A 12,087-nucleotide genomic window follows, 5' to 3' on the forward strand; every position below is an offset into this window, starting at 1 on the left:
TGTTACAACGGTTGTAACACTCATATGCTTTCCAGAGCAGCATCACATCGGCCTCGAAGCTGTTGGGGAAGAGCCGCTTGCCCGGATAGGGCCGCCTCTGTGTTCAAGAGGACGCTGCATGCCTGCGAGCAATCTGCAGACCTCCGATCGTCCTTGCATGAGCGCCCAGTCATAAGCGGTTCTTTTCTTCGAGTCTACAGCGTCCACATGGATTCTCGTAGACCGAAGCAAAAGCTCCACAATCTGAACATGCCCTTTGTCGGCCGCCCACATCAGCGGTGTCTTCCGATCCTTGTCGACTGAGTTGATGTTGGTATGCTTATCCCCTATGAGTCGCTGAACAATGGTGGTCTGACCATTCTCTGCCGCAAGAGACAATGCTGTCCTGACATCTGGGCGATTCGTCGAGTCTGGCATGATGCCATTGCGCCGTAGTAGAATGTTTAAAGCCCCCAGTTGACTTCTTTCGGCAGCTTCCAAGAGGAGGGATATGCACCTCTGTTGAGCTTGAGTGCCCCACCTGCGGCACATCTCGTCTAGTATCCTGGATGCTATTCCTTCGTGGCTGTGTGCTGCAGCCCACTGGAAAGCATTCCAATCCAGCTTTGGATCTCTGAGATAGATGTCGACGTCCTGGTATAGGAGCAGGCGATCCACTACCTCCTTGTGGCCGTTTCTTGCCGCCCACGAAAATGCACTCAGCCGCTCAGCGTCATCAGTAGTATTACGCCGAGCGCCAGCTCTCAAAAGTGCCATGACGATCCCGCTGTACCCATTCCGTGCAGCTGTCACAAGAGGTGTTTGACGAGCGCATGGTTCCTCTAAATCCTGGGAAAACTCCTTCTGAGGCAGGAGTAGTACAACCAAGTCCTCGAAATTACTGGTGGCAGCCCAGTACAAGGGAGTGAAAGTCGCGCCATTCGACTTCAACCTACCCCAACTAACCCGGGTGGACTCAATTTCGAGGAAAAGCTGAACTATGTCGGTGAATCCGCTCTTTATGGCCAGAACGGGCGGGGACATCTTCGCTTCGCGATCTTGAATATTGCAATCGACGCCCCTGTGCTTCAGCAACAGGCTCACCATGTCCTTGTGCCTTTTCTTGACAGCCCACCAAAGGGGAGTTCTACCCGTTGAGTCGCTATCGTTGACCTGGCACAGTGGAACTGGCTGGAGATCTCCGGCAAACAATCGACGAACAATGGACGTGAGGTTGTGTAGCACTAGAATATGAAGGAGCGACTGACCTTCAATGTAGTCATCATGATGCCAGAACCGGTACACTTGGAATGAAAGCTCTCTTTTGGTGTAGCAGCTGAGGCTTTGTTCCAGGAGTAGCCACAACCGGGATGCGCTGTCTGGGCCGGCAAAATGTAGATGAGTCGGCCAATGTGCCGCAGCGTACTCGAGCAATGGCAGCGCATCGAGAAGTGTTTTGTATTCGGCGCCGCAGTCGGCCTTGCGCCTCCCCTGTAAAGGATGATGGCTGTCATCTATGGATATAAGGTAGATCAGGCAGGCCTCGGCGACTCTCAGGTGCATCTCCCGAAATACGTCCTCGGCCCACATCTTATGTAGCTGTTTGGGCATCGAAGGATGAAAGAACATGATCTCATCATCACAGATTTTCAAGGACTCCTCGCCGAACCGAATCTTGTCGCGTATTGCTATAGCCGAGGCAGGGCGCACGAGAGCGAAAAGATCATCGAACGGGCTGCCCTGCATTGCGATGAGTGTTGCCAACTCTGTGACCGACATTGGGCGTTGGACCACGGCCAGCAGTTGGATCAACAATAGGCTCTCTGGCTTTGCCCGATCGATGATCCTCGCTACCATGGTTTCCATGCCCGAAGGTATTTCTGCCAACAGCTTATAGTACCAGTCAGGAGGTTTTTTGTCAAGCTGGTGAATCATCGAGATTGTCCAGGTGAAGCTCCCGCTGGCCTTTTCGACTAATTGCTTTTCCACACTTGGTTTCTTCTCTTCTGGGTAGTGCTCAAACTCACGGACGTGGTCCGAGATGTATCCTGCAATGTCAGCTTCATTCAATTGTTTGCCGGCTGGATCAGTAAAGTGCACGACTTTCGCATTCTTCAGATTGCAAATTGCCGACCTGATTGCTCCGCAAGGTCTGCTTGTGATGAGAAGCCGGAGAAAGCGCGGGTATTCTCCGTCAGCTCCCTGTGATTCAGCAACAATTCCCTCGAGTAATATCTTCGTTTCCTCCTCCTCGCAATCATCCAACGCGTCAATGATGCAATACCACTCCCCTTGTCCAGGATCCGACATCATGTCGACGAAGAGTTTTGCCAGTTTGCCATTGTTTTTGAGCAAGTGCGGGCCATACGTGTCGTACGTTGGTTTGACGTGCCCCTTGCCGAGGCATTCCGCGATGGTCATACATTGGTATATCAGGCTGCGCAGGATGAAGACAGCTTTGTACCCATCCTTTTTCCTCCGGCGGTCACAGAAAAAATAGATTGTCCTCTTGCCATTGTCACCGCGTTGCTGCAGTGACTTGATGAGGTACTTTGCCAGGACTGTCTTACCAATGCCAGGCCCGCCAACAAGCCACATCAAACTTGAATGGTCGTCCACCCAATTACGGATGTCTGGCTGGTACTGCGACCAACTGCAGGTCGAGCCGTATGGCTTCTTCACTTCGAAGTGTACTTCATCGTAGTCGCAATCGCTGCCAAATGCTTCCCTCACTTTTCTGTAAGAAGAGTCTGAACCTAGACCTCGGTAAGCCCGGAATCGGCGTAGATGTGGTGGAGCTCAACAGACTCAGGCCAGACCCAATGCTCATTCGGTCACTGTAGATTTTCTGATCGCCGAAAACCACGTTGGATTGTGAAATCTTGCCGCGTTGGCTGTATTTCGAACCTGAAGGCTCCATACCGTCAACCCCGGCTGACAGCTCGGAAGAGGCTGAGGAAGGAGATAGAGACTCGAGAGCAGGCTCCAAAGCTTGAGCACGGCTGAGCTAAATGATTTTTCTTATCCATTGGGCAACCAGGTCTTTCTGCTTCATCGCTCGGTGCTGTCGATCAGGCTTATCAGAAGACAGAAGCATTGGGCGTCGGGCGTTACACAAAACCGCAAGACACGAGGAAACCGCCGTCGCGGTCAGTGAAGGCTGAAAACATGCTGCCCAACCAGCGACAATTCTCTGCGGCCATGGGTCTGATAGGGGCTGCAGAAGTGAAAAGATGAGGGGCTGCGACTCGGCTAGGAAAGCAACAGCTCTGCAGACAGCGCAGGTGATGGTGTGTGCATCTGCACCGTCAGTGGCATGGAGGGGAGGAAGAGCAGGGATGCTGAGGAGGGGGGCAGGAGCGTGCTGGAAGCCCTGGGCACTGAGGCTCATTGTCGCTGGCGCTCGCCTCCCCCAGTTTCCAAACTTTCCTCCTTCTTCATTATCTCCGTCTTTCCATCTGCGGGCCGGGAAAAGAGTGGCGAATCGTAAGCCGTGGGTCGAGCATCTCATGCCATGCTATTGAAGACACGCTAGTCCGCACCTGCAAGTAGGGGTGTATGCGGATGACCTTCCTGTGATAAAGTTGCCTTGCAGCACAATACTTGAGCCCAGGCGATGCCTACTTCCAGCCCATGTGAACGCGACGGAATGAGCAATGCCCCAATATCTTCATCTTCCTTTTGTTACTGCGCGCCGCCCAAGATGTATGCCACTCACCTCGAGCCCCATTGGTCCGTCTCTCGAGGATTTGCTGCCTGGCTTGAGAATTCGCCTAATTCACCATCCCGTTCCCTCCAGCTCTCTTGTGTCGAGCAGCCAATACCAACCCTCACAAAACGACTCACTCCTCTCGATACTTTCTCATCGACCAGTCACTTGCGTATTCCTGATTAACTCTTCGCTGCACTAAAGCTAGGATACTCTGACTTCAAGCAGTCCCATTTGGCCAGCTATTTGTGTTTCTGTGTACGCCTCTGCGATCCCAGCCCGTCGGAAAAACGCCAAACATCAGTCACGATTTCATCGGGATAGCCAGTTCGCGAAAAGACCGCACGTAGGGCAGGGCGCAATCCTGTAGGAAGGTATCGATGATGGTGAACATGAGGTGTCTGCTCTGCTTCTGGACTCGAGAGCGTTGTGACACTCGTCGATCTCTATCACCAGCCAGCGCACGTTCAAGCGGTCCCGAACCTCGTCGAAATAGATTCTCAGATTCAAATCCAAACCGCAGGACTCCGTCTATGCCTCATCCTCTTCGCAACGTTTTACACAATGATGCAGTTTCACATCCTTGGCAATCGACCATCTCCAGACCAGAAGAGTCTCCCTCAACACCAAGCCTTCCTATCACCGATCCCAGTCTGCAATCAAGACCGTCACCGGAGTCTCCAGAAGCCTTTGCAGACCAAATCGTCAGACTGGTATGGGAATTGCAACGAAAAGTCATCAGATACGTCGAGGGACTCGGCCTGCAGAGCAATGAAGGCAGCCTCGCTCGTTCACGGATATACACTCAAGTCCTTTCTCTAGCCGAGTCAGCGACGAGAGACCCAGAAGAATGTGAGTCAACTCTGACGGACTGGATTACGGCTGTCTTACCCATGACACTAACCACGACACAGACAAAGAGGTGGCCAAAACATTACAGGAATCAATCAAGCCCATGTCGCCTTCGTCAAGAGCAAGTACTGGTCTAGTCGACATATGCATTTTAGGACCCGAGCTCGGTTCGACCAGGAAGGAAACCGGTCGCAACTACGCTTTTGTTGAGGTGGATCGCACCCTGCCAAAGAACGGGAAGAGAACAGAATTTCCTGCAATGATAAGAGATGGGACTCTGCTGCTCGAGGAAGTTGAAGTTGAGTTTGACGATCATGCTCATGATGCTAACGACTGAATTGAACAAGACTTAGCATCACCATCCTCTGCGTGAGCAGAAGATCTTTGTGTTTCTTCGGTTGGGGTCACTCCCATCGGATACAGAAAAGAAGACCAGTGGGTGCTAAAAAAGATTTATATGTACAGCTCCAAGGCCTGGCCGTTGATCCAGCCCGTCAGCCATGCCTATGCCTTGTGGTCATTGTTCCAAAATAGAATAGAAATGACCATTTAATTGTATTCCCACCAATCCAGCTCCTTTTGGCCGCAGAAATGCCACAGATATTTATCAAACAGGGCAACAAATTGGCAATTGGCCCGAAATGGGGCCTTCAGTCAACCGTGGAAATGGCAGCACAAGCGCCTAGACGTCAAAAGGAAGGATACCAGTGAAGTAGATCATCCTATCATTTTGCAAGATGTCCTTGAATGGACCGTCCTGGGCTGCGTCTGGCCGTGTGTAAACGTCTCAGCCTGCAATCACACCCACACAGACGGAGATCTTGCCTGTCACAAACCGCCATGGCGCCTTCCCTCCACATATGTAGGACCACGCCTTCCATCGACACTGCCGTGCTTAAGTTAGGCTGATTGCAGCTCGCCTCATTACTGCACCCGGGCGTCCTGAGAGGGTTGCCTCTGCCTTTCCCTCGGTGAATGAGGCAAGAATTCGGCGAAACGACACGTAAATCTGATAACTATGCTAGTAAGCTGTTCTGGGGAGATGGCCGTCCGAGAGCTCGCGCTAGATGCTGCGAGAACACAGCATCTGACTGACACTGACTGACATCCTGACTAAGGTTCGTCAATCGCAGAAGCCACGATCCCTCCTCCCCTGCGAGGCGATCGCGTGGATCCAATGGCAAACAGGCCGACGTGGCAGTGCATGCATGCAAACCGGTGTCCTACGTCCTGCCTACCGCATGCCACCCTCCACTGCCTCGCTTTCCGCATCTGGCCTGCATGGGCAGCGCCGGGATCCGGACGGTATCGGCGCACAAACGCACACAGTCACGCAAGGATGGTCTCAGGCCATACAATGCCCTTGGATGGGCGTGGGATGCATAAGCAAATGAAGTGGTGGGGAAAGAAGCCTGAAGCTGAGTCTGAGCTGTTGCGAGAGTATCACTTCCTCCCAAAGTGAGCAAGCGACCCGACCACCGACAACAGTACAGCAAAGCCGCGCAGGCTGGAGGGTCTCAGTAGCCGAACTTTTTACATGCGGTCCCAGCATCACTTTCGACCACAGGCCTTGCTTTCCATGGGCGACCCGTTTAGCATCGCCGCGAGTATCCTGACCGTGTTGCAAGTCGCGGACTCGCTTGTCACATTCATCCGGGACCTCAAGAACGCCTCAGAAGAGCACAAGAATGTGCAGGCCGAGGTGCAAAGTCTACAGAGCGTGCTCCGTCAGGTGTACGAATCTTCAGCAACAACAAACGCAACTACGGGGAAGGACGAATTTGAGGGTGAGCGTTTTGCTGGACTTGAAGGACCGCTGGAGACATGCCGACTGCATCTGGAATATTTGACGGTAAAGCTGGCTCCCATGCATGGCTTCGATAAGGCTCGCAAGTCTGTCATGTGGAAGATGCGACGCACCGAGATCAGAAGTATCTTGACGGACATTGAACGCCAGAAAGCATCATTGATGCTGGCGCTACAAATTGAAACCAAGTCTGTTTTCCGAGCCAGCCCTCCTTCAAAGAACCCTTGCACGGCTCGCAGCATACTGATTGTGCCTAGAACAATCTGCAACGCTACTCAGCGGTTATGCATTGACAACCACCAGCAAATGACCGAAATGAGCATTCGCGTATCAGAACTCAAGGCTCGTATTGTATCCGAAAACGACATGATAAGCACGGCGACTGTGACGACCGAGTGTCAACGATTGTGCAAGGGCGTGCAGTGTGATGAGACTGTCAACCAAAGCAAGACCGATCAGATTTTAGGCCCGCCTGAATGTTTCAACTGCCGCATGATCAACAGCCTGGCAGAGCCTCATGTCCTGCGCGGGGAGACCACTAGAGTGAACTCGAGAAAGGAGCGTAAAGGTAAACTTGCCGTCACTTCTCGTCTATATGTCCAAATCTGACATCTGCTGGCGCAAGCATCAGACCATGTCCGCTCCAGGAGGGAGCGACCCTCTGCCACTATCGCTCAATATGGCAGCAACTCATCCGGCTCGAATGTCCTTTATGGAGGAAACCAGGTCTTCTCGGGAGCAACAGTCTTCTTTGGCCGTGCATGAATGGCACACTGCTGATACAGCTACCAATGGCAGGACCCGGTTGGGTGACTGCCACGGCTTTGGCTCGAGGCACTCGCGCTCGCTTGACTAGTGGGCAGCTTCTCGGTTCGCATTTCCCTGCTTTCCTGCGGACTCGACCAGCCGCCAGCGGCTGATGGCGGGTGTTAGAGGGGCGAGAAAATGCTACCGAAACGAATAGGGGTAGGCCTAGGCTTCTGTAACCGCCGGGTTTGAAGCCCCCGCAGACATGGCATCAACTAGGCAACACCTCTGTGAGCGGGCGCCTCTTCGTGGTTCGCATGACAGCAGCGGTTCCAGTAGGGTGTCTGGCGAACCCAAAGATGATAAAGCGGTTCTAGCACTGTTAGTGTTCTTCACCCGACAAACAATTCCCACCATGGCGCACTCGAAGCAATTGAGTGCCACTGTAATTGTCAGAGAATTGTCAGATTCTCCCCCACGGGAACTCGCGCCTCTGAAGCGCAAAGATCCGGTCCCCTGTCTCCAATCCAGCAGTAGTCGTGTAGATAGCGCGGGCAGGCCATTTATTGGAGGGATGTCAATGCCAGGCCAACCCCCAGCGGTACACAATGCGCTGCAGTGGCTTTGATGCCTTTTGCCGAGTACCAACCTGATCCACTGAACAGGTCCCGCAACCCCGTCGCCGACGCCGGATAATCAAACAAATTGGCAACAACACGAATGGCGCGAACATACTCTTTGGCGGCAATCAACACTTCGACAACGCGTCGCCGCGATACGGTAAGGCTGTGGCATGTCATGTCGCTGCATTTGGGTTTGAATGCTTACCTTTATGTGCTTCCAGCTGCGAGAGATCCGGTTTCGCGTCAAGAGGCGGGTCGCGGAAACCAGAATCATGACAATCGACAAGACCAAAGCCGGCAGGCACAAGGTGGCACCAGAGCACAGATGAGGCAAGACTCGGTACGCTGGACGTCCCCTTGAAGCGTGCGAAACAAGATCAGTTCTCACTGAAGCTCATTTATAGGTCGATAACGACTCCGCGATCGGTGACATCGGTCACAATGATCATGACCACCATGACAGTACCGGGACTGATGAGGGGATCGACGATGGTACTGGTACTCAGGACGGCTTTGACGATGGCAGCGATGGCAGCGATGGCAGCGATGACAGCTCGGATGCTGACGACGAGGATGCAGATCGCTTCGAGCACAGAGGTCATAACTCCGATGGCGCCAACGTCCTGTATGGAGGGAACCAGATCTACAACGGCTCCAGTCCGCCTGTATTCTATTCGCGTCGTTGATTGTCATCGAACATCTCGAACGTGGAAGGGGCACACCCAACGTTGGTGGACGAAGCACCTCGCTCACGAGAAGTATGAGGCCGCTGCGAAGGGACAAGTCTGAGAGAAGAGGCAGGACCTGGCGTCCCGGCCCCTGCGGGAGAAGATAGCAATGTACCTAGAAAGCCCCACCAGGACACGTCTTGTAGTGTTGTACGTAGCATGGAGTAAGGAGTATCAAGACAAAATCCAGCCAGACGTCCGTCCCAGCTCCAAGCTTGCGTCTCATGCTCCACTGAAACTCGTCCAATTCCGGTTCCCGGCTGACGGCACTTCCCCGCCATTCTCGGCGACGAGATGCGGGAATCTTTCCTCATCGTTGTTCCGCAGTATTTTCTGGCTGATGCATTGACCTTGTGCAAGACCTTCCTCACTCTCCCTCTGAAAGTGAAGTTGTATAGCATTGAGAAAAGACAAGCTGTACCCCTGCACAACAGTCGCAACCATGAGCGGCATCCCACCCGGTATGTATCTCGTAGAGCTCTCCCTCACCCGTCCATCGATACCACCAAAGCCGAACCTCCATGCCCTGTCGTAGACCTGACCCATCTGTGGCACATACACATACACCACACATACTAACATGGACCTTACTGCAGAAATCGAAGCCCACAACAAGGAGATGCGCGAAACATTGTACGTACGATAGTACCTCCCTCTACCCCGGTCCCGTCCATCTATCTACCTACCAGACGTTATACTCCTTTTTCCCCCGTCCATCCACCCACCCACCTACCTACCTAGTACCCCAGACAGCTGATATGCCACTCGTGTTGCCGCAGCTTCGCAATGACAACCCCACTCGCGACGCCACTGAACCTCACCCTCCTCATATTGATCCTCACGCTAATCTACCTGCGCCTGCGCCCCTCCTCTCCACCGTCTTTACCAGCAGGCCCCCCACCCATCGTCTTCCAGACTTTCACGCCACGGACACTCCTGAAATATAATGGCACAGAAGGGGCGCCGGTGGTAAGTGGCGTCCCAGCGAGCGAGCGAGCGAGCGAGCGAACAAGCCAGCGAGCCGCTTCCCCCTTTGAATCCGCAAAACCAGCGAGTCGTTCCCCGTTGAATATGATAATGGCACCACCGCCCACTCGCACAACCCAACTAACTCTTTGTCGCGATAGTACCTCGCCGTCAGGGGCAAAGTCTACGATGTATCCTCGGGCCGTAACTTCTACGGGCCCGGTGGACCGTATGAGAATTTCGCGGGCCGGGATGCGACGAGGGGCCTCGCGTGCCAGAGTTTTGATGAGGAGATGTTGACGAAGGATTTGGATGGGCCGCTTGATACGTGTGAGGATTTGACGGGGGAGCAGGTGGAAAACTTGAATGGGTGGATTGAGAGGTTTGATGAGAAGGTGAGTTTGAACGTAAAGAGGGAAGTGAGTGGCCACAGGCTGACTTTGAATGCAGTATTTGGTTGTAGGGAAATTGGTGGCCTTTCGCAAGACGGACTTTCATTGATCTGGTCGCGGGAGAAGTATCTATGGAATTGCGAGTCTCATCACTGCAAGCATCGCTTTTCTCATTCCAGGGTATTGCTATCATAGCTTGGAAGCTCTAAAGAATACAGTTCGTCATCAGCCTGCCCATCACCTGAAGCCGGTCCATTGTCGTTCGTTGGTCATTCCTTCACCAGTAACCACACCCTCATCCAATAGCTCATCTCATCCTCCAATTACCTACGGGGTATCATTCCTTCCGCACTGCCCTACAATTCATTCTTGGCACTCGTGGCACTCTTGGAAGCTCTGCTTGAAGCGGAGCTGGCAGATTTGGAGGCGACACTGGATGCGGAGCTAGCAGAGGCGGATGCAGTTCCAGATGCAGTCGAGGCAGGACCTTGAGCCTGTCCGAGAACCCATTGCAATCCGCTCTTGATGCGTTCGAAGATCGTGCCCTGGGGTGATGATGTGCCGTATTTGAAGTAGCTGTATTGCTTCTTGGCTTGCGCGCGGAGTTCGTTGGTGGTAGAGCCTTGGTAGTTGGGGACACCGTAGCTGTCGAGATAGCTCTTCAATTCACTGTCAGACCAGGTGTCAAAGGTGGTGTCTTTGGCAGCATCGGTCTGCTTTGCAAGGTAGTTGGTGACTGAGGCGTAGCCGGTACCACCGCTCTTTGAAGCAGAGGCATACGAGTCCTGAGCTTGTTTGACCAGGTCGTCACGGCTTGCCTTGGCATTCTTCTTGTATTTCTTGCTGTGAGCTGCAAGGTAGTTCTGAAGATTCTCCTTGGTCCAGGTGTCGAATGTCCATGCAGACCAACCCGTGGCCGCCTTGTGTCGGTTCAAACGGACCTGCTTGAGGAGTTCATCACGCTTGCTGTTCTGAGGGACGGGGACGCCACGAGAATCGAGGTAAGCCTTGAGGCGAGAGTCAGACCATGTCTCGGCGGCCTTGTTGAACGCATCTTCAGCAGCCAAGGATGCATCATCTGTGGCTTTGGCGTATTCATTGCCGGCCTTCGTAGTAGCCGCACCGAACGCAGAGGCAGCAGAACCAGAGATCGAAGAGCCGCTGGCTGCAGCTTGACCAGATGCCGAAGACGCGCTTGCTTCAAGCTGAGCGCGGTGCTTCCGAGCCAGAGCAACGAGTTCATTCTTCTTGCTGCCTTGTGGGACAGGGACGCCATGAGTGTCGAGGAACTCTTTCAGTTTGCTGTCAGACCATGCATCGAAAAGCGCATCACTCAGGCTAGCTTGGGCACTGGCTGCTGAAGCGCTTGCCACAGAGCTGGCACTGGAGTAGGAGGAGCTGGCTGCTTTCGCGGCTGAGGATGTGTTGAGAGAAGCTAGACGGGAATTGCGACGGACATGAGCAATGAGCTTGTCACGAGTAGTGGGCTGTGGGACTGGGATGCCACGTTCGTCGAGATACTCTTTGAGATCGGACTCAGACCATGAAGCGTAGAGCCAGTCGCCAGGGTAGGAGGCGTATTCACCAAGTCGCTTGGCGACGGAGTCATAATTCTGGCGAGCAGTGGTCAAAAGGCTGTCCCGGGTTCGTGGTTGTGGATGAGGGATATTGTTGTGGTCGAGGAAACTCTTCAGGGAAGACTCAGTCCAGCTGTCCCGAAATTAGCATGCGTATCAGCGACCTAGCAGCAAAATTGCTTACCTGTCGAAGATCCAGTCCTTAACACTGTGATAGTGGTCCGCCGTTTTATCATTGGCTGCGGTAGCAGGATCAACCACCTTGGCTTGCCAGTTCTCTTTGACGAGATTCTCGAGATCTTTTCTATCGGCTGGGGTAGGGTACGGGACGTCGTGGTCAGACAGCCATCTCTCTAGCTCAGTCTCATGCCACTTGTTGTAAGCTAGAACTAAAGTTAATTTGAAATCTGACAGGATGAGAGGAAATCCGAGCATTACCGGCTTTACTGAACCAAGTGCTGGCAGTCGCTGTCGAGGCCAAGCCCACGACTAGGAATTTGGTGAAAGAGAATCTCATGGTTGTAGATTCTGTTCGCCAATGCAGATGGTGGAAGTGAACAGGGGAGAGTTAGAGAAGAAAGTAAATAATTTCGAAAAGAGGACGACGAAGAGGAAGTGGTTCAGGCAAGGTTGACAGATCGCTGTTTGTGTCCCTTGACGTCAGAGTGCGTTAATGGGAAGGGAAGTGATGAGCCAGGGCGAAAAGG

The 12,087-nt window shown here is 53.2% G+C and overlaps 4 protein-coding genes across 4 annotated transcripts; 2 read left to right on the top strand and 2 right to left on the bottom strand.

Annotated features, from left to right (window-relative positions):
• Positions 1-42: 42 nt before the first annotated feature.
• Positions 43-2,577, bottom strand: A1O7_07760 (uncharacterized protein; the record flags this gene model as incomplete). Its single annotated transcript, XM_007761756.1, has 1 exon — positions 43-2,577. One exon carries the CDS (start codon positions 2,575-2,577, stop codon positions 43-45), a length of 2,535 nt encoding a protein of 844 aa, XP_007759946.1.
• A 3,542-nt stretch (positions 2,578-6,119) lies between these two features.
• On the top strand, positions 6,120-6,956 carry A1O7_07761 (uncharacterized protein; the record flags this gene model as incomplete). Its single annotated transcript, XM_007761757.1, has 1 exon — positions 6,120-6,956. The coding sequence occupies one exon, from the start codon at positions 6,120-6,122 to the stop codon at positions 6,954-6,956; it is 837 nt and encodes a 278-aa protein (XP_007759947.1).
• Positions 6,957-9,231: 2,275 nt separating this feature from the next.
• A1O7_07762 (uncharacterized protein) lies at positions 9,232-9,912 on the top strand (the record flags this gene model as incomplete). Its single annotated transcript, XM_007761758.1, has 3 exons — positions 9,232-9,414; positions 9,573-9,806; positions 9,862-9,912. The coding sequence occupies 3 exons, from the start codon at positions 9,232-9,234 to the stop codon at positions 9,910-9,912; spliced, it is 468 nt and encodes a 155-aa protein (XP_007759948.1).
• A 247-nt stretch (positions 9,913-10,159) lies between these two features.
• A1O7_07763 (uncharacterized protein) lies at positions 10,160-11,897 on the bottom strand (the record flags this gene model as incomplete). Its single annotated transcript, XM_007761759.1, has 3 exons — positions 10,160-11,513; positions 11,565-11,763; positions 11,819-11,897. The coding sequence occupies 3 exons, from the start codon at positions 11,895-11,897 to the stop codon at positions 10,160-10,162; spliced, it is 1,632 nt and encodes a 543-aa protein (XP_007759949.1).
• Positions 11,898-12,087: the final 190 nt, after the last annotated feature.

Source organism: Cladophialophora yegresii (genome assembly GCF_000585515.1).
Source record: "Cladophialophora yegresii CBS 114405 chromosome Unknown aczIN-supercont1.5, whole genome shotgun sequence".
In the NCBI taxonomy this organism is placed as follows: Eukaryota; Fungi; Ascomycota; class Eurotiomycetes; order Chaetothyriales; family Herpotrichiellaceae; genus Cladophialophora; species Cladophialophora yegresii.